The sequence below is a fragment of the Pungitius pungitius genome, chromosome 15, assembly GCF_949316345.1.
Source record: "Pungitius pungitius chromosome 15, fPunPun2.1, whole genome shotgun sequence".
Lineage (NCBI taxonomy): Eukaryota > Metazoa > Chordata > Actinopteri > Perciformes > Gasterosteidae > Pungitius > Pungitius pungitius.
In genome coordinates this window covers 14,401,677-14,424,338 of record NC_084914.1, presented here as the reverse complement: position 1 = coordinate 14,424,338, position 22,662 = coordinate 14,401,677, and the positions used below count along the sequence as shown (strand labels likewise).

Below are 22,662 nucleotides of genomic sequence, written 5' to 3'. Positions count from 1 at the left end.
GACTGCAGTCAGACAACAGCAGCTTTATTGGGCAATTGTTGTGAAAAACACTTCATTCCAAGTTGATCTAAACCATTTTGCAAAATACGGGACCACTCTGTGGGAAATGATTTGACCCTTGTGATTACTAAAATGTATTTTAAAAGCTAATAGGTGACTGGCAGCTTTCATAATTCAAACTTCAAACCAATGGGATTTGTGAGTGCGGGAGAAGATTCACGGACCAAAACCATCTCGTTAGTATTTCCACTGTTCCAGCAACTACCAACTCTAGTTTGGTGGAAACGAAAACCCTGAATTCAGCAAGTTCAATTCTTAAAAAGAAAGAGTCGTTGTATGCACTCCTAAAAACTACCCGACTTCATCGTAAGGAACAGTGCTGATCATCGCAAAACACACACACACACACACACATAGCGGGTTTTCTCCGTATCTAAAAACGATAACTGCATGAAAGCACCGATTTGAGTGGAAAGGTGTATTTTGGGGCTGTTAGAGGTTTACAGGGCGGGACGCCACATCAGCAAACTTAAAGTTGAGGGCCGCGGTGGTGGAAAGGCACCTCTCCACCCACGATCCTTGGGTTTCTGCGTTATATACGTACTTAAGACGCAAAAACACATATGCAAACACACACGCACACACACACACATACACAAGTTGTGTGCTGAATAGCCAGAGGGATTCTGTGTCAGGTTCAAACAGAATGAGGAATCTCCATTTACTTGAATTCTCAGACACACACACACACACACACACACACACATGTGTGCCCTGTGACACAATCCTGCAGCACATTGAACGTGCACGTAGGTCTCCAGTACCGTGCAGTTAGTCATTCCCCGGTGTACGGCATTAACAGAGCTCATTTGATCTCCGGCTCCATCTTTATACTCTGATCAATTATGCATGCTGTAATTATTGACAGACAGCGGCAACTCACCTAGAATGCTGCATTGCGGTGTCGATGCTTCAGGCACATAGAGGGGCACCCAATCGATAAGAGCCTTGTGTCGGTTACGGGTTCATGTGTTTTATCAGTTGGGTGGGGGAGGGGGGCGGTGTTTTGCCTCCAACCAACTTGGTGTCCTCTTTAGATCCATGGTCTCAGCTTGCAGAAGGAGCAAAGGCAGCTCCATGAATCAGAATTATGGGAACGCGTAGACAAAGGCCTTTTTTTTTCTTGCCTCAGCTCTCAGCGAAATTATCTCTAACCTAATCAAAAATATGGTTTTATATAATGCAACAGACTCGCATATTAACTGCTAATACTGTTTCCCCCCACATCCACTCCCCCTTTCCCTGACTCGAGGCGGGTATTATCATTGTAATCAAGCGAAGACCCGGCTAACACGATCATTGTCTAAACCATGATGTAGAAATAATCCCCTCCTTCATATTTGATTATTGTAATAAATCTTTTTAAGCAGCCTTTCATTCACAGAAGGCTGGTGCACATCAGCCCGATCCATCAGCAGCGCGCGGGGGGGGGGGCTGCAGGGATTGGTAGGGGGCCCGCGTGTTATTCGGTCGCAGCTGTCAGGCTTGCTCCATTTGCTGCTGCTCTCGAGTTCCAAATGTCCTTTTTTTGCCAGCTAACAAACAGAAGCCCCCCCCCCCCCCCCCATCCTCCCCCCCTTTTGTCTGAGAGTGTGATTGCTCTGCAGACCTCTCTCCGTCCGTGCTCTATTACTGCCCTCGTATCCTCACGCCGGGCTGGATGAGACCTGACCAGGAGTTCCTCAGTGCTGCAGTCACACACACACACACACACACACATTTCAACAGGCCAATTTGAGTAGGTACACCATCTACTCGCAACATGACACATGCCAGCAAGATCTGACCACATTTGTATGCAGTGCACAGAACATCTCTCGATCACGCTCTCTCTTTCTCTTGCCGACACACACACACACACACACACACACGAGGGCAGACACACACAAGCAGTCCGATTATCCAGAGACTCAGAAGACACAGAGTGGGTCTGACTCATCTCTTTGAAATAATTCCTTTTTTATTCAAATTTACAAAAAGAAAAAGTACAACAGAAATAAATACACTTTGTTCAGCACGCAATTGTGGAAACTGTATCAGCATCGTGCAGGCGTGATGAAGTCAACCGGGGGGGCACAGAACCGAAGCGGTCTACCCGTTGGGGTTGAGAGGACTCTGGAGGATCTTTAACCTGCACCCCTAAGCTGCATGTTAACACATCTAAATGCTGCTCCGGTCCCATTGAGAGGGACTTCAGCACTCTCAGTATATTAGGGCTTTTGTTTTTTCGGACACAGGACTTGACAAATGGCCTGACGGGTCCACTTTCATCAGTGACTCTGGGTCAGTAAGTCTGAGCACAGAGCGCAGGCTTTTATTCTATTTAAAAAGAACGGATTCAACTAATCACGCTGTTGATTGAGCCACTTTCCCGGGCTCAGGAGGTGGCATAATCAGCTCTGTCTCGAGGTTTAGTCAGCACAGCACTCCAGGACTAGGAATTAAGACAAATCAGGACAATCATCAATTTGATTTTGACCAATCAGGGAAGAGGAAACACCTGGAGCCAATCAGGACTGTGGAATAAACGACATAATTGGCAAGGCAAGAAAGTTGACTTCCCGGTAATTGCTTTCGCACTGGCTCTCCGAAAATTGGCGACACTGCTACGAAAACGAGGAGAGCTTTTATTTGTGTTGAGAGACAGAGACATTTGGCATTTGGCCCAAAATGCTCACATGATGCATTGGCAAAGCGACACATTGGTGCTCATGATAAAGTTCTTTGGCAGCCATTTTTAGGTCTACCGGTGGTATTATCATTTTGTTCCATCCGGTCTAAATTTGAGCTGTCTAATACTTTTTGGGGTCTTGTTTGACCATAGATTCTAAATGGTAACATTTTTGAGATAAAGAGAAAAACACAAACTGGAAAAGGTCACAGATTCCAAAAGCACATTGCTATCAGCAGATGAGTGTTCATTTTGGTTACCAATGTAGCATCAAATACTTTTAGCAATCAACAAGCTGGCAAGCTCCTTGTACTCTGACTCCATTTGTATGTCCAGAACAGAGAGTTCTCATGAATAGGTTTGGCTGACCTTGGGTTTTTATACACCTCTAGGCTTCTGTTTGTTTCCCAATTTGACTATAAACTCAGAAAATGAGAGCCGGATTCTGATAAACTTGAATTGTCCTGCAAGGCTGCCACATCACCTTGGACGAGTGTCTCATGGCTGATGAAAGATTCAGGTATAGCTTTAGGGTGTTGAGCTATTGATCATCAGCTTAATGAATTCAGGCCACCACTTCAGCCCCCCCCCCCCCCCCACCCCCCCTTCTCTTCTCTGGTTATTGTGTGCAGTATTTGTACATTGGTCCTGATACCATGCAGTTAGCACAATGGCACCGTATGCACAAGCCTGTCGCTCAGGTAAAGGACAGAGTGCACTGACTTCCTGCCTGGTTGAAGTGGCGTCCTAAAGCAGAGCTTGACAACAAGATGTATGGGTGGACCAAACTAACAGTAAAGCAGACCGCTTGGCCTGTGCGGGTGGCTTTACAACGAACCGGTGACACACTGTGACATTTCTGAGATGGCACACCGAAGACTTGGGACATGAAGGAGAAATTCCACTGTGGGCTTGAAAGAAATGTATGTTGGGTTATTATCCACAAAATTAGAAAATCAAGGCGAAGGCACAGCAGAGATGCATTATTAATATGGTCACTGAGTGGCCTGAAATACACGAGAGATAACATTTGATGGACAGTGACTTTCCCCAATCTTTTATTAGAAATCTTACTCTTAACTGTACAGTTTATTATATTTTTCGAGATAAGTTACCATCCATAAAACTTTGTTTAATTTCTCTCATGCAGTGCAAAACTAATGACAACTATTAAAAATTCGGTTTCAGGGTTTCATTCCTCTTTTGCAGAATAGTTATCCGGGTTTTAGAGGGAAAGAACATACAGAATTTTTGTTGCGTGCCCATCAGGGGAATTTCCCCCCCGCTCCATTAGATGCTCATCCTACTGGGATCCTCGCTGGGACCAGCTGGGCTCTGAGGCTTCTTCTTCTTCCTCAGATTCTAATCAACAAACCTCTGCCACAGGGCCCATGTATAATTCAATCCCTGGCTTGTCCATCTCAGACGAGCGCTACCGCGAAGCGAAACCAGTCGACCTGTCACACAGGTGTCCAATACGTGGTGCTGTTTCCAGTCCAAGTGGCTGTTGAGTCCTGCTCAGCGGTTTCTAATCTACGGCACATATAGACGGTCCACACGGTGCTGTTCTGTTCTAGATTTTTTTTAGATTCTTTTTTTTTTATTACTCATTATTCATTTTATATACTCTCTTTTAGCAATAATATTCAGTGGTATTTACATTTGGAATGCTTTTACGTACAGTCAAACATTGTATCTTTTTTTTGTTTCATTGACATCTTATAAAATAACTTTGACGGGATTTGTTATCTATTATTGAACATCACACGGTAAAAAAAAAAAAAAGACTCCAGCTCGTTGGCATCCTGACGTTTAACATCCTTTTGCTGTTCCCCTTTAACTTCACCGAGCTGCCGACCTTTTCATTTGGGGGGGAACGAGTTGTCAAAACGGAATTGATTGACCTGTCAGGTTCATACATACAATCATGCATACTCTGTCCTCAAGACGTGACAATTTCGGACCAAAGTGGGGTTAGGCCTAAAAAATAGGAGACTTCTTCCATAAAAACATTTAGGAGATGAGTAATAGAGTCATTGTCGCTCCACGGAGCGGATGGAACACTCGTGGATGGTTTTGCTTTTATAATTCACTGTAGTACAATCAAAGCCTTATGGTGCTCGTCAGTTCTTCTGTGTGTGTGTGTGTGTGTGAACCTTTGTAAACATACCAACACTCAACTACAAGAAGCTTGAGGGGACTAAGAGGGCTGGGGGAGGGGAGGGGGTGGGGGGGGGGATCACATCCCTAAACCACTTAAATATTTAACAATGTCTGTTTTCCTTGTGGGCTGAGCGGTGGGGGAATCTATTGCGAGATTTAAATGATTCATCATTTTCATTTGGAGTGAAGTGAATTATTCACTTTTCTGCCACTGCAGATGGAATGAAAAGTAATAGTTTCTGTACAACCCCCCCCCCCCATGACCGTTTCTCTCTCTATACATCCGTCTCATTGTCGTTCTCATCTTTAAATTGTCTCTGGGGATTATCATTTTTCTCCCCGCCAATTTTGTCCCTCTCTTCAATAAATATACACTCACACGTACAAACTACTCTTTCACCCATCCATATTCCTTTGCTCGCTAACGGACACAACAACGTGAGAAGCAGACTAAAACACACACACACACACACGCACAGACAGACAGGCGACGAGAAAACGTCCATCTTCTTGTTTCCTGCTGTTTCTCATTTCGGATATACGTTGTGAGTTGAATTAAATCGAGTCTTGGGTGTTTGGGTTGTTTTTCTTTGTCCAAAGTGTTTAACAAATTGTTGCTGCCCAGAGCAGAAGCAGCCTCCGCATTGTCTTCGTATCTGTGCTCAACCATATCAGCGTTTCAACACTTATTGCTTTAAATTACATCAATCACTCCCTCCCTGCCCTCGCACTCTCCACCCTCCCTTGGCTCATTTTTCTCTGTCTCTTTTTATTACTTCTCCTCTTCATCTTTCTCTCCTTTAACTTCTCTTCCCATTACTCTGGGTCTGGTTGCCTTTTCATCATCCTCTGATTCTCCCTCACCCCCTTTGCCCCTATTTGTTGTGTTTTTTTTCATCCCTCAGTCTTTCTCCTCGTCCCCGACCGGCTCCCGTCCCTCTTTTTTCTCACTCTTCCCCGGTTTGTCTTTTCTTTCCTTCTCCTTTTTTGTACCAACATCATCCTTTTCCTTCTCTTCCCTTTCCTTCTCCCTGTCTTGGAAGAGTTGGGCTAATTTGTAGAACTGGGGTCCCCACTCCTCCAGCCCCGCCCCCCACTCCTCCTTCTCCGCATCCTTCTCTCCTTCGCTGTCGAGGGAGCTGAGGGATCCGGCCCTGGACCCGGTGCCCTCCAGGCCGTACACCTGCACCGAGTCGTACGGCGGCTGCGACGGGTCGAAAGTGACCTGGGCGAGACGCAGTCGCAGGAACTCTCCCACCCTGAGTGCCAAGGAGGGACCGCCGGGCCCCGGGGCTCCTCTCGCGGCCTCCATTCCAGGGACCCAGCCTCCTCCGAAGCCCATCACCCCGCCGTACGCTGCACGAGGCTGCCCCGGAAAGGGAAAGAGCTGGGGGGTCATATCCCTCCTGCCCAACACATACCCGCCGAGACCCATACGATCACGCCAGTCCCCAATGAAGCCGGCCGCTTCTGGGTAGACAGACGATATCCCTCCGCCCTCCCGGTCTGGCCTCGCCACCACAAAGTTGCTCCCCATCTCCAGTCCTCCTCTCCCCAAGCTACCGGGATAGTCCCTGTGTCCGGACACCTCCCCCTGCAGGACGGTGGCGTAGTTGCGCCCGTTAGCGAGTTGCTGTTGTCCATCCGTGGAGGCACCGCCACCACCGCCCCCTCCCCCCACTCCTCCGCCGCAGCCGGAGTCGGATTCGGCCTGACGGGAGCCCGTGCCTTTCGGGGACAGGCCCCCGCGGGAGGCCCCGCGTCCCGCCATGGGAAGGGTAGCCGAGTCGCACACCCATCCTCCTGCGGCGTGACACTGGCCCATCATGGAGCCGGATCGGGTCATGACGAGGTGATGCTCCCTGGGCAGCGTCTCCGACTGCACCTGGAGGAATCGCAGGCGAGCACGAGTGGTTTCAGTTTGGGGCTGGGGTAGGGCGCGGTTCTGTTAGGTGGGGTCGCAGTAACACAAAATGGGATGTGGGGTCATTCGATGAGAGGCACAGGGAAAGACGGGGGGTATCGGCCCTTGCACGATATCGTGCCCGAATGAGGAAAAGCAGAAGATGATTGAAAAAAGAAAAAAGGAGATGATTGAGAGGAAGGACAGGCGGACATCCAGCCGTACAGTGGAGTGGAAGAAAGGCACACATATCAATTGCACATTAGAATGAGCTAACGCTGTACTGTGAGCGGGAGACGGGGATAGAAGTGATGAAGAGATAAAATATTTGAATGTTAAATAAAGGAAAGGCCAGACAGCATTTTCTATGACCTAATAAGTAAAAGAAAAGATATCTAACAGCAGGACATGAATGTGCTGACATATGTTGTCCTGCATTGTCCCGGACAGCCAAGAAAAATAACTATAATTATTTCATATTTGCTTGATTACTTTTTTACTTCCTCGTTTGCTGATTCAACTTAATAATGAAGCCCTTCATTCAATTTTAATGTTTTTCCCAATGGAGCCATCTATCATTTATCAAGTAATTCATTTAATTGTAATACATTATTCACTGCAATGTCTATCATGTGATTCTGGGATAACCATCCATCCATTAAATGGTCTTATAGTACAGTATACTGTATATACACTCACCGGCCACTTTATTAGGTACACCTGTCCAACTGCTCGTTAACACTTAATTTCTAAGCAGCCAATCACATGGCGGCAACTCAGTGCATTTAGGCATGTAGACATTGTCAAGACAATCTCCTGCAGTTCAAACCGAGCATCAGTATGGGGAAGAAAGGTGATTTGAGTGACTTTGAACATGGCATGATTGTTGGTGCCAGAAGGGCTGGTCTGAGTATTTCAGAAACTGCTAATCTACTGGGATTTTCACGCACAACCATCTCTAGGGTTTACAGAGAATGGTCCGAAAAAGAAAAAACATCCAGTGAGCGGCAGTTCTGTGGGCGGAAATGCCTTGTTGATGCCAGAGGTCAGAGGAGAATGGCCAGACGGGTTTAAGCTGATAGAAGGGCAACAGTGACTCAAATAACCACCCGTTACAACCAAGGTGGGCATAAGAGCATCTCTGAACGCACAGTACGTCCAACTTTGAGGCAGATGGGCTACAGCAGCAGAAGACCACACCGGGTGCCACTCCTTTCAGCTAAGAACAGGAAACTGAGGCTACAATTTGCACAAGCTCATCGAAATTGGACAATAGAAGATTGGAAAAACGTTGCCTGGTCTGATGAGTCTCGATTTCTGCTGCGACATTCGGATGGTAGGGTCAGAATTTGGCGTCTACAACATGAAAGCATGGATCCATCCTGCCTTGTATCAACGGTTCAGGCTGGTGGTGGTGGTGTCATGGTGTGGGGAATATTTTCTTGGCACTCTTTGGGCCCCTTGGTACCAATTGAGCATCGTTGCAACGCCACAGCCTACCTGAGTATTGTTGCTGAACATGTCCATCCCTTTATGACCACAATGTACCCAACTTCTGATGGCTACTTTCAGCAGGATAATGCGCGATGTCATAAAGCTGGAATCATCTCAGACTGGTTTCTTGAACATGACAATGAGTTCGCTGTACTCAAATGGCCTCCACAATCACCAGATCTCAATCCAATAGAGCATCTTTGGGATGTGGTGGAACGGGAGATTCGCATCATGGATGTGCAGCCGACAAATCTGCGGCAACTGTGTGATGCCATCATGTCAATATGGACCAAACTCCCTGAGGAATGCTTCCAGCACCTTGTTGAATCTATGCCACGAAGAATTGAGGCAGTTCTGAAGGCAAAAGGGGGTCCAACCCGTTACTAGCATGGGGTACCTAATAAAGTGGCCGGTGAGTGTAGTATATAGTACAGAGTATGTTCATATGGTAGTTTCACACATAACATGGAAGTATGCATCCTAACCCTTCTTTTGTTTAATTAGTTTCTGACTTAATCGTTTGCTTATTTAATGTAATAATTTAGTCATTCATTCACATTAAATGGTTTCTACAATCCAGCCATCGGTCATTATTTAAACAGTTTATTAAGTTTTAATTCATTCCTCATTCATTTCCCCTTTCTACTTCCCATCCATTAAACTGTGTTGCAGCAAAGAAACCCCCCCTTGGGCCAGTTTAACATCACACGTGTGATATGCATCGTTTGGCACAACGTAGAAGATAGAAGGTCATCACATAGCATGACATCATTCAAAACAGCTAGCCTAAATGCTACAGACAACATTGTTATGTAGAAAACCATGGAATCCATTTTCTCATTTGGCACCCGCAATCCTCTCTCTGAAGACTGGGGAAACTGCTTGAAATGCAAGAATTACCTTAGTGCAGCAAAATTCAAGCCTTCTATATATATGCATTTGGCTGCTCATCGGGGAGCATTTTTTAGGTCGAATTACATCAGTTTAACTATGATCCCAAATGAGCTGTTTGTTGTAAAAAAAAAGAAGGGTCACAGCCTTACCCAGTCGCCATCTTGGCTGTGGTTGGCTTTGTCCTCGGTGCTCCCCTCAGTGCAGTTGCTCGCTGTTCCCGTCCCTCCCCCCCGCTCCTGACTGTCGTTGGTCCTCGGGGTGCCGCCGTCCGACGTGCTTACCCCGCTCTGGGGAGCGGTCCCGTCCCGGCTTCCATTCCGGCTCCCCGTGCTGAGGTCAGTGGCAGCTATGTATATCGCCCCGGACTCCATCGGCCCCACCACGGCCCCCTGGTTCTGGATGACCAGGGAGTGGTCAGGCGGGCCCCCGGGAAAGCGGTATCCCAGCTCTGCGAGGCCCGGCTCGAACGCTCCGGCCGGTGTGCGTCGGAGGACCGGCAGCGTGTGGCTGCTGTAACAGATGCGGCCATAGAGAGGCGCCGCTGGTCCGGAGTAGTTGTGCTCCACGCCCGGATTCTGGGCCCAGCTGTAGGTGCGAGCTTTTTCTTGGCTTTGATGGGCGTAGCGTCTGTGAAACACAAGAAAGATCAGTTGGTTCATCATAATTGTTTTTGGTGAGTCGGTTGCCGTTTTTCTTGGACATTATACTTCTGGCCCCACCAGGACACACCACCCCAGGTAAGTATTTCTACATGTTGTTCAATCCAGCGTCATATCCTATAGTGTCCCGCTGCAGAGTTACAGGCTCCGGATGTCCAACGGTTGATAAAAGAAGATGAGATGCCCCAAAGGTCCCCTTCCATGGATGAAAACATGATTAAGTGTAATCTCGGAATTAAGCTCTGCAGCTAGAGGCTACTTCTGTTTCTATTTGTCCACAAAACTGTAAAAAAAAAAAACGATGCAGTCAAGGCTTAGTTATTCTAACTTCCAGGCTTTAGTAATAAGACCAAATTAAAAACTATTGTATCACGGGGGTTGTGTTAAGAAGAAATTAAACCAACACCAAGACAATCCAATCCCTTACAGAACTGTAGCTACTCGCCAAGTAGACGAAGGAGCAAAGAGTAAATGTGGCTCAAAAGTCTGCGTAAGATCTCACATACAACCAGGGTTCGAAATGAGAGGGGTCTGGGGGGGTCCCGGACCCCTTAGAAGTCATTAGGGACCCCCTATAAGAATTTATTTTTAGATTTTGGGGGGTCCCCGACAAATATTTTTAACATTAAAAATGATTGTGAAAATGACGTTTTATATTTATAACAATAATTAATTCATTTCCTAGCACGATTGGGCATCAATCAGGGCAGCTAATAGCATCACAGATTGTTGTTGTGGTCCTCCGGCGTAAACAGTACAGTCTGTGGCGCGGACACGTAGGTTATTATAATAATTGCTTATTATAGTAAAATATTTGAAGTTGGTGTTCCTATATCAAAAGTTGCATTAACTAACTTAGATAACCAGTGTAACGTAATGATTAGAAGAGTGCGTTTGTCAACGTTTCTTGCTGTATGTGTATGAAGCCAAACAACCTGCCAGCTAACAGCAGCACATTCACAAACATATTGCTGAAAATCTACAAAGCGAATCACAAATCCATTGCAGCGTTCATGATTGTATAAGTGAGCACTACATCACAACCACGTATGAAAACATGTATTCAAGAAAATATATTTAAAAAACGATCGGGGTGATCGGGATTCGAACCCCGTGGGTCAAAACATCGTAAAGCCAACGCGCCCACTGCTCTACGCAGTGAGATGTGGAGATTTACATGCTTACCTCTGCGGTACAGGTATGTTAATGGCCGTTATCTACCGGACCGAAAAGCAATTTTGATTTCGGTGCCTTATTTAGATGCCAGGAACAGTCTTTATAGACATCACCATTATTCATTCCAGCGGCTAGTTGTTTTACAAATTCCATTAACATAAGGGATGAGAAACGCCATTTGTATTTCATCAAACTCTTTGAAGGTGCATGGTGCTGCCATAATGAGTACACCTGGTGGATTTAGGTAACTTCCTTGCTCAAGGAAAGAATGACCTGTTATCCACTTTGTCATGTCAGGGATTTATATAAGGTGCTGTAACTTTGTTGCTCCAGAATTACAGGGTTACCTGTTTGATTATAGCCAATCCACTTCTCCAGACACCACTACAATACTGGGACTAGCCCAAACCATGAAAAACATCCCAAGACCATTATCCCACCTTCAAAATATGTCAATATAATTTTGCCTGCAGTATATAGTGTAGCAAGGTAGTCTTCAGTATTTTTTATACTTACATTTTAGGGGACCCCCCAAGAGTCCTAAGTCATTTCGAACCCTGCATACAACAGAACCTCAAACTACAGCTTCAAGGTTCCCCTTAAGTTTAACTACGCCCCGCTGTGACACAGAGTCAAGAAAAAATGTCAAACTTCACAGAGGTTGTGTGTATTGCAACGACGTTGCAAAGCATTGCTTAGGATTGAAAGTTGTTGTTTTTTTCCTCCTGTTGTGTCCACCTCCATGTAGTGAGCGAAGCTGTTTTCGATAAACTTAACGCAGCCTTTGTACTTGTTTATGGCCTTTCGATTTGGCTCGCCAGAATTCATCAGAGCTAATTGTTAGTCCAAAGGCAATAACAACGTTTCGCAGAGACATCAAAGTGGGTGCAGACAGCCCTCTGATGTAGCAGAGCATAAACGTGCTTCCAACAAAACAAGCACAACAAAGTGGTCTCCCAGGGCTGCAGAGCGTGATAACCTTCCGTCTCAGTGTTTTGATTGGTGACTGATTATGATCTTGGAGTTAAGGCGCGATCCGTTGCTTTAAGTGGATCAATTAAGTGCTGGAATGGGATGAAAGCTTTTACTCTGAAGGGGGTAAATTTGTTTCCTCCCTAACTTCCTTTTAGCACACGATAAGAGGCCATCCAGGGATGTTTGATGTAATCAAACAACAATTGCCATACATGTGAGCACCACCTCTGATGTAGCACACACACACACACACACACACACACACACACACACACACACACACACACACACACACAGACCTTCAGCCTACTTACACGTTCCTGCTGTCCAGCGTGCGATAGCCACGTGAGCGGGAGCTGTGCGGCGCGCTCTGGAGCGCGGCAATGTCGAAGGCGGCCGTGTCGGCCTCGCCCCCGCCCTCGTCGTCATACGTTATGATGTTCTCGCGCACGTCGTCCTCCTCCAGCGGTGACAGGGAGTCGCGTTTCTGCCGGCGCAGGGACAACGAGAGGGCGCTCACCGCTGCAGAGGCGAATAAAAGGATATGGAGGCAGAGGGTTGATTAACCAAGGAGGAGGGGGAGGGGGGTGGGGGGGGTGATGTCACCGGGGGAAATAAAGGGAAGGAAGGAAGAGGAGCGAGTGAGCGAAGGGAGGCGTATTCAGTCGGACAAAGAGGTGAGACATAGAGGAACACAAACACAGAGGAGGCCCTGGGGTTAGAAGGCTGGTGTATCATATCAGAACGCTACATGCCCCCACTGTGTAATCGACTTTGAGTTCCAGTCAGGCAAATGGACTCCTTATTCTCCCGTGACTCTTATATCATATTCCCCGAGCAGAGAGCTATATTTGACCCGGGGATGTTGACAAATAAGCTCTGGAAAGCGTCTCTCCAATGAGGCTACCGCTGATAGAAGTGCATTACATTTTGATCAAGTTCATCATGTTTGATTTTTGGAATTATATACTTTAGTAATTTAGTATATAGTAAACATTGGAAACAGGGAAAACTTAGTTGGAATATTAATGTAAAAAAAACAATGGCAAAACAACCCGGACGCCACTTAGTGAAAAGATTTCTTTTGTAAAAAGACACCTGATTGAAAACAGTCTTTGTTAATCAAGAGAATAATCAACTACTCCTTCACTAATATGTTTCACTTATAGAGTGCATTCAAAGTCTCTTTTTATGCATTTTGGCTATCACAATCTTGTGTTTTTGGAACCAAGAGTGACATTAGCCAATGCTAAGCAAGTGAATATGTGCTTAAACACTCAAAGGGTTTGAGTAAGTCAAAGTAAGACAAAGATGCAAAGTGACTTTGCAATAGCAGGTTAGCCCTGCCCTAAAGCAAGCCCTGCGTGATCTATTGCACTGTAAATGGGACCATCATTTACTAAATAACCATCATGCTGGAGGTTGCCATCTGGTTTCTCCTCAGCCAGGAATTCAATATTTCCTGTGTTCTTTCAAATAAGGGTCTTTGATTTGACCCAGAGGCTCACAGCAGTCTTATTTCTAGTCATTCACTGTGGATTTTGTGGAAGACAAGCAAAGCTACATTGAAAAGGAGAAGTTGTCTTTTTTCTATATCATTTTACCTTATCTTATCTCCCGTGTTTTCGTACTCACTTGTCTGTATTTTAATGTCTTGTTGTTTTAAAGGTGTCTTAGGTTTTTATCTGCTTATTTACGGCATTTGGACGCATCAATAAAAGGTCTGCACGTTAGGTAACCCATTCATTGGAGGGTCATTGTTTGGGGGAGGGGTCTTCATTCGGATGTACCACAGGGGTTGAGCTCCAGCAGTAAGATGAAGTTGTAGCAGTATTAGTTTCCATGAAACCGACGTAATGTGTCCTGATCACAACAATCTGAGGGATCGCCTTCACGCCACGACTAACATGCGTTTCCCTGCTTTGAGTGGCCCGACGAGCCATATGTCACTTCCACCTCTCACTCACCTAATCCGTTCATTCAGTGCCCCTGCTAGTCACAATCCACCTCGTCAGCTCAATGACTCTCACCCGTCTCCCCCACTCACTCCTTTCAGTAGTTCAACCCAGTCACTCAAAACTCACTCGCTGCCTGATCGTTCTCTGCAGTATGTCAGACTTTTACTGCTGGACTGATTCCTCATTGCCGACCCTGCCTGTCTTGGGTCACCTCGACCACCACCGGTAACTCACCCGGCCTTCTGTATTAGACGCCGTCTTTTCCTGGGGACTTAGGAACCCACTTGTTTGTCTTGTGGAAAATGACTGATCAGAACTACTGCGGCTGTTTGCCGTGTTGCTTCTGGGTCCGTAGCTCACCCGTTACACTGTATCCCCCAATCTCCTTTCTGGTAACCAGGCGGAAACCTGACGAAGCTGATATCTCAGCTTTGTAAGAACATTTGGCGTTTTGTGAAAGGACCCAGTTACACTGCTCAGGATTAGCATCAACCTCCTTTAGATGCGAAAGCTCTAACTCTAGTTTAAGGCCACAAACATGAGGCCAATGCTGTGAAGTTGTGTGTATGTCCTGTTTTAGTTTTTGCCCTTGTCACATGAAGGACTGAATTCTCCCTCCAAAAAGACACTCTGCACGATCACCTTCACGCGGTGTCGCACTTCCGTCTTGATTGAACGGGCCTTTTACAGAATGATAATGCCCCTATCAACAAGGCGTCAGTAGTGATCCAACAGACTGAAAAGAAATGACAATTTGTCCACAGGCCAGTCTTCTCAGCACCTCCACCTTATCCAATTGAGCATTTGAGAGGTTCTGCAAAGGCGGCAGTGGCATTTTATTATGCTTCTATCAAAAACCGGAGGGCCCAGATAATCACTCAGAATTGGTATTTTACCAGTGATTAGTTGTGACCTTGCCAGAGGAGATGACTGGACCAGAAACGCGAGGAAAATTAAACCCGACTATTCAGCAGCTGTGACTAAGGAAAAGATTTACGCTGCTGCCTCCATTATTTTTATATGCAGATTAAACACCCAGGGATGAAGTGGAGGGTAAACAGCCCTAAACACTATTTACTCATCCTTCTATTTTTTTTAGATTAGCATTAAACTCCTTTTCAAGCAGTAAATCTTAATGATATAACTTCATAAATAATGCTGTCATGAAAATATGATGTTGGTTATATATATATAAGTAGCTTTCAGGGTACAATAAATGATTATTATTTTACCGCTTTTGTGATTGTGTGGTGGTGATGACAGATTACGCATCTGTGTGTATAGCAGTATTTACCCAGTAGAGTGGCCACACAAGCCAGGATGGCCAGCAGGGCGGCGGTGCTGAGCCCGGGGGAGGGCAGGGAAGACTGTTGGGGGAGACACACCGCCTCTCTTTCCCAGTCCCACTCGCCCTCCGTCTCTTTGTCCTTCCCCTTCTCCCCGGCGCGGGCCCCCCCTCTCAGGCAGGGACACACGGACACGGTGACCGTCCCGGTGTTGGTGAGGCCCGACATCCCGTCCCTCAGCACCAGCGGCACGTGGAGCGTCAGGGTGGAGGCGGTGGAGCGGGACAGCGGCTGGAGCTGGGAGAGCAGCACCAGGCTCGCTGTGGGGCCTGAGGGGGAGAGAATGCATCTGTTGACAAGTGCACAGTTGTGAAATGATAGATATCAAACTTGGGACTGCGATCAATAGGTGATTGCTTTACACCACAGAGGAAGCAGGTGTGGTTACACACATGGAACACACAGTAAGCCCGAGCAGCTATTATTATTTTCAGCAATAACGGCTCACATGAGAGCAGCGACGACAACAGGGCTCTGGTCTCTATTGGTCTGACAGACAGTGTCTGCCAAGGAGAGAGATTCCCTCTAAATCCAATATAAAAGGCTACAAAAAATAATGCAACAGATTACACAGCTCACAAACGTTGTGTGGAGAATATTTAATCGTCATGAAGGGCGCTGCAAATTCAGATAAATATATATATAACAGACTTGGTTATCAAAACAATCTTCTCTGATCTGAATCATTAGTGTTTTTTTTTTTTTTAACAAAGCAAATCCTGCAGCATTCCTTTGACTGTCCAAGTGAGAACAGAGCGTGTTCTTGTTTTTCTCTGTTCTACTGTTGGATGACACTTCAAAGAGGCCTTTTGATCGTGCATGTCAAGTGAGTTTATCGCTCAGATCCATCCGTAGCAGAGCGAGTCAGACAGAGTACACGTATCGAGATAACTTAACTTGGTTGATCGATACGCTTTATCTTACGGATGGGTAGAATCGACTTCCCCTGGTCTCTACGCAGTGGGTTGCGCATTACGTGTCGCGTGTGGTTTTGTTGTCCGCACATTGGGTTTGCTGTCACCACTATCATTAACCTCATGTAGTGAAAAGCTCAGAAAAACTCACTGCACTCTACCTGTGCAATACCATGTAGCAGAACGCTGCGTGCAGGAAACAGCTGGTTTAAGGGGCCTTATTCCTAAACCCCTAAAGTGTGAAAATCATCCCAGTGGAATTAAAGCTCTCGAAAGGGTCCGGATGCTCATTAAAGTCAATCAGAGGGGCATGGACAATTATTATGCAGCATTGCTTTAACAGAGCTTTTCCTTTTCTTTTCATGCTGCTGAAGCCCACCACTATCGCCCCATCACTCGTTGCCCTCCTTGTTTGGGTTGGTCAGGCAAGAAGAGCCAGGTTAGGCGTTGTAGGAAAAAAAATATCCAGACTGGGATGGTCCTTTGGCTTCATTTTATATATTTGTTCTCATGTTCATTGCACAGATTTATGCCACTGATGCAACTGTGTATGACGTGTATAGTATTCCACCAATCAACAGACCTGTAATGCATCAGAAAGCTGATGTGAAGGGGGGGGGGGGGGATAACATTTTGAATTGCGCAGGTTTCAAAATCTTTAAAACTGCAAATGTTTTATGTTTAATTGAGCATGTTTGTTAGGCCTGAAGGATAAACACATTGTGGTTTGGTGGGAAACTGATTTAAAAAGAAATTCCTCTGCATAACTTAAAAACACAGTGAGGGGTTGTGAATGTAGAACAATACATACTTTCTGTCTAAAGCGGTAACTTTACATACTTTTATTTTTTAGTTACAATTAATTTCAGCTAAAATAACCCCCAAACTCTATGATTCGATGCAAAAGACCATCAGTACATCAGAAGCCACTGTGATTTCATGATTGTACTGTACTTTAGTATATGTCTATGTCAATGTGTACTTGCACTGCATATGAACTGTGTGTGTCTTTGCTGAGAAAAATGGGCCAAAGAAAGCGGAACACACGGAGAATGAACTAGAAACAAATGCTAAGTAGCTCAATTCAATTGAGCTGAAGGGAATGAAATGAAGCAGCTGTGATTCCTTCAGAAGCTTTTCTTTGTAAAACACCGCGGTGGCGTGGTTGTGGGGAGAAGATGGAGGTGGAAGGTATGTGAAGGCAAACGAGAGGGACAAATAAAAGAGAGGAGCATAACAAAGCAAAACAATTGGGCCACCGGAGGTGGGAGATGGATGGTGAAGAGAGAGGGAGGGAAAGGGGGGGGGGGGTGAAGGGAGGAGGCAGAGGGTTCGAGAGGAGGGGAAAAGACAACGCTGGGGGAGGAGAATGTGGGATTAAGAGCCTTAACAAAGTAGTGGAGAAACAGTGTGTCTCTGGCAGGGGAGGGTATTAAGAGACAGAGAGAGGAGAAGATTGAGTGCCTACCACCGCTATCCCTGACGCTGAAGTTGAGGGCGGCGCCGGACTCCGGAGGGATGCTGAAATACACAGTGCTGTCATTCCCTCCCTCATCTCTATCAATCGCCCGCAACACCTGCACCACCTGAAAGCAAGAGATAGAGAAAGCAGACGAGATAGGGTGAGGGGAGGGTGTGTGTGTTTGAGAGGGCGGGAAAAAAAAGGTAAGGGCAGAAACATTTGCACAGAGAGTGCTTTTAGCGCCAAACCATTAGCAGACGTCAGCATGAATCCAAACAAGCCAAACAATTAGTGCCGAGAGACCCAGGCGGACCGAGTCTGATACCCACATCCAATAAATAACCCTGTCTGACGTGGATCGCCTTACACAAACATCTGATCATCTGGTAGTGGCATCCGCGTCAAGCCTACAGTGGCAATTGTAACAAAATGATTCTAAAAGAAACAAAGGACTAAAGATTTCCCCCTCGGAGCTTAAACTGAGGGGTGATTTATTTGGAAGGAAACTTCTGGTCATCATTATGCATGACGTCCTCTCAGAGAGGCTTTAGAGAGCCGGCGTGGAGAGGGAATGCGGGGATGAGTTAGTCGGTGTCTGCAGGCCGCGGGGACATTCGTTCTGTACAGTCGCGTTATGTCGTCGGTTTGCTGGGTGTGAATATTCCAGCGTGGCTTGACGAAGCCACGCAGAGAGAAAGAGAGGTTTGAGAGCGAGAGACTCCCACGCACACAAACCTTAAACACCTTTCATGATATCATAATCTCCCTTCCTTGCGCCGGCCGCGCATCACGGCGTACCCGAACACAAACACCACAGGCGGCGAAAACAAATCAACGCCGCCGCCACCGAATCACAGATTTAGTGGCGAGAAACAACAAAGACACAAGCAGAAGCCTATGAAAAAAACAACAACAGATGGGCTAAGAGACCAAAATATGGCTACAGAACAGGATGAGGAAGAGTGGGGAAGGAGAGGGCAAAAGGAAGCCTTCCAAGGTGAGATTGAGAAGCGCAGAGATGATTTCTATAATTCAGATAGGATCAAGTCAGAACACCATGAAGCAGAGGAATAGAAGGACAAAAAAAAAAGCTGGACGGATGGCAGGAGGGGGGACAGCCTGAGAGCAAACTGGAGTTTAATTACAATCTGAATGGCTGCTGTGTTCCGATAACAGGCCATGGAGGATTCACCTGCGTCATCGCTGAATGGCGCGCTGTAGCTGAAATGGCTGAACTTTGTAGGCTCCTGTTCTTCAACAGACGTGGCTCTGAACAACACCCGCACAGAAGGAAAACTGCTCTGAAGTGATATTCTATTTATGGGAAACCGCATTGTTTGGCCGCGTTGCAAGCCGATGTTTAGCGGGTTTCATGTTTACCACATTCACACTCTTAGTTTAGCATGTTAGCGTTACATAACATTGCTACAGCCAAGGCCTGTGGGAAAACCAGGTACCACATCAAGTAACTGGAAAGGTTGCAAAATGAAATGTTTTGTGATGTTGCGGCAGTGGAAAAGGATCAATTGACTGCACCAATTTTCACTCATGGAATACTTTTTTGGATCCGTTTTAAAGCAGAACTCTTCATGCAGACACCACCCATCAATCAGAGGTCGCTAAAACACATACTGACCTGCCCGATGGACGATGAGTCACACATGGCCGTTGTGTACTGGCGGTCCAGCTCCGGTGCGTTGTCATTCAGGTCTAACGTCTCTATCGCAACCAGAACTCTGGACACCTGGCTGGGATTGTCTGAAAGAGCCAATCACAAAACAGCTCACAATAGAAAACTCTGAGGTGAATGCAGTAACCTGTACCTGACATGAAAGAAAATCCACAAATGTAACAATGTAACAATCACGAGCGTGTGCACACAAAGGAGGTGCTGTCACGACGCAGGGTCCGAGGGCAAGGAGGGAGGACTCAAACGCAGAGTTGAAAAATAAAAGACTTTAATTGTCAAAAACTCAAAATCGCTCCAACCAAAAAAGGGAGGAAGGAGGAGAAAACAAAACAGACAAAAACAGGGACCTAGACTTGAAAACACGAAACAGACTTGACTTGACTTACTTGACACATGAACGCTGACATGTAATGACGCCACACCAGACAAGAGACTCACAGGGCTTAAATACACAAGGGAGGTGCAGGTGATTGAACACAGGTGGAAACGATCAAGCACGGCAGACAATCACAAGGGAAGACAGGACAAGGCAGGAAGTGAAGTTACCCAGGAACACCAGAGACATGAAAACTACAAAATAAGACAGAGCAGACCCAAACCGTGACAGAACCCCCCCCTCAAGGACCGAATTCCAGACGGTCCTAAAGGGGGGCAGAACCATGAAAATCAGACAAGGGGCGGGAGGGTGGGGACCCGACAGCTATGGTCCGGCGGCCTGCCGGGGCGGCGGCCGGGCGTGGGGTGCTCTGGGGGTCTGCCGGGTCGGCGGCCGGGCCTCAGGGTCTCGGGGGGTCTGCCGGGTCGGCGGCCGGGCCTCAGGGTCTCGGGGGGTCTGCCGGGTCGGCGGCCGGGCCTCAGGGTCTCGGGGGGTCTGCCGGGTCGGCGGCCGGGCCTCAGGGTCTCGGGGGGTCTGCCGGGTCGGCGGCCGGGCCTCAGGGTCTCGGGGGGCGCCGAGCTGTGCGGCTCCGGCGTCGTCGTGGCGTGGGGCGCAGAGCTGTGCGGCTCCGGCGTCGTCGTGGCGTGGGGCGCCGAGCTGTGCGGCTCCGGCGTCGTCGTGGCGTGGGGCGCCGAGCTGTGCGGCTCCGGCGTCGTCGTGGCGTGGGGCGCCGAGCTGTGCGGCTCCGGCGTCGTCGTGGCGTGGGGCTCAGAGCTGTGCGGCTCCGGCGTCGTCGTGGCGTGGGGCGCAGAGCTGTGCGGCTCCGGCGTCGTCGTGGCGTGGGGCGCAGAGCTGTGCGGCTCCGGCGTCGTCGTGGCGTGGGGCGCAGAGCTGTGCGGCTCCGGCGTCGTCGTGGCGTGGGGCGCAGAGCTGTGCGGCTCCGGCGTCGTCGTGGCGTGGGGCGCAGAGCTGTGCGGCTCCGGCGTTGTCGTCGTCGTGGCCGGGGGCGCCGACCCAACCCCTGACCCCACCCCCCCTTCAAGGACCGACTTCCAGGCGGTCCCAAGAGGGTGGGAGGGAGGGGTCATGGTCGGGGGCCGTGGGGACGGGGCTGGAGGGGTCATGGTCGGGGGCCGTGGGGACGGGGCTGGAGGGGTCATGGTCGGGGGCCGTGGGGACGGGGCTGGAGGGGTCATGGTCGGGGGCCGTGGGGACGGGGCTGGAGGGGTCATGGTCGGGGGCCGTGGGGACGGGCCTGGAGGGGTCATGGTCGGGGGCCGTGGGGACGGGCCTGGAGGGGTCATGGTCGGGGGCCGTGGGGACGGGCCTGGAGGGGTCATGGTCGGGGGCCGTGGGGACGGGGCTGGAGACTGGAGTCTTGGGGCCGGAACGGGCGGAGACTGGAGTCTTGGGGCCGGAACGGGCGGAGACCGGAGTCTGGGGGCCGGAACGGGCGGAGGCGAGGCTCTGGGGGCCGGAACGGGCGGAGGCGAGGCTCTGGGGGCCGGAACGGGCGGAGGCGAGGCTCTGGGGGCCGGAACGGGCGGAGGCGAGGCTCTGGGGGCCGGAACGGGAGGAGGCGAGGCTCTGGGGGCCGGAACGGGAGGAGGCGAGGCTCTGGGGGCCGGAACGGGAGGAGGCGAGGCTCTGGGGGCCGGAACGGGAGGAGGCGAGGCTCTGGGGGCCGGAACGGGAGGAGGCGAGGCTCTGGGGGCCGGAACGGGAGGAGGCGAGGCTCTGGGGGCCGGAACGGGCGGGGGTCTTGGGGCTGGGGGCGTGGGGCGTGGGTCTTGGAGCTGGGGGCGTGGGTCTTGGAGCTGGGGGCGTGGGTCTTGGAGCTGGGGGCGTGGGTCTTGGAGCTGGGGGCGTGGGTCTTGGAGCTGGGGGCGTGGGTCTTGGGGCCGGTTCGGGCAGAGACGGGCGTGGTTGGCGCCGTCGCTGCCGCCGAATGCGGAGGTCCAGGGCGTGGGGGTCGTACCTGGCCTGGAGGCGGGCGGCCAGCTCCAGCACCTGTTTCCAGCGTGCGCTGAGGACTGGGGGCTGGACGCTGGCCTCCATCGGCGAGGCCCAACCTGGGTCTGGAGAGCGGCGAGGGCGGTGACCGGGGCGCTGCCTGGAGCCTGCTTTCGAGCCAGGGTTGGCGTTGCGCCGGGCAGCCAGCTGCGTGCCGTGTGGGTCCCCAAACGCCAGGCGAGTTCCCAAAAATGGGTTTCTTGGGTCCTTAGGAGGTGGCGTCATTCTGTCACGGGGGGGACGCGGTCGAGGGCAAGGAGGGAGGACTCAAACGCAGAGTTGAAAAATAAAAGACTTTAATTGTCAAAAACTCAAAATCAAAATCGCTCCAACCAAAAAAGGGAGGAAGGAGGAGAAAACAAAACAGACAAAAACAGGGACCTAGACTTGAAAACACGAAACAGACTTGACTTGACTTACTTGACACATGAACGCTGACATGTAATGACGCCACACCAGACAAGAGACTCACAGGGCTTAAATACACAAGGGAGGTGCAGGTGATTGAACACAGGTGGAAACGATCAAGCACGGCAGACAATCACAAGGGAAGACAGGACAAGGCAGGAAGTGAAGTTACCCAGGAACACCAGAGACATGAAAACTACAAAATAAGACAGAGCAGACCCAAACCGTGACAGGTGCCAAGTTTGCATTTACCCATAAACCCATTTGACCGTCGAGCGAGGTTGCGCTTTTCAGTCTTTGTACAGCAACTTCAACGGCACTCACGTTACCGAGCGCACAGTTGGCTAAAGATAAAGTAGTACATTTAGTTTCACAGTCTCCCCAGCAACATGAAGTTGTTGCATTCCTCGCCATAGCGCGTGTGTGCGTGTGTTTACTGAGAACGAGAGGAAAACTAGCAGAAGAGGGAGTCGATCTGCATGCGGTCACGCCACGGCGCA

General features: G+C 48.8%; 1 protein-coding gene across 2 annotated transcripts in view; it reads right to left on the bottom strand.

Annotated features, from left to right (window-relative positions):
* Positions 1-4,297: 4,297 nt before the first annotated feature.
* Positions 4,298-22,662, bottom strand: part of LOC119209692 (uncharacterized) — a 121,017-nt gene continuing 102,652 nt past the window's right edge. For both annotated transcript variants that reach the window (XM_037459181.2, XM_037459182.2), the window contains exons 9-14: positions 19,312-19,433; positions 17,682-17,799; positions 15,248-15,568; positions 12,310-12,517; positions 9,335-9,812; positions 4,298-6,779 (exon numbers count right to left, since the gene is read on the bottom strand). In XM_037459181.2, coding sequence (XP_037315078.2) covers positions 5,796-6,779; positions 9,335-9,812; positions 12,310-12,517; positions 15,248-15,568; positions 17,682-17,799; positions 19,312-19,433 — 2,231 coding nt within the window. In that variant the 3' untranslated portion in view covers positions 4,298-5,795. The remainder of the gene's footprint in view (positions 6,780-9,334; positions 9,813-12,309; positions 12,518-15,247; positions 15,569-17,681; positions 17,800-19,311; positions 19,434-22,662) is intronic.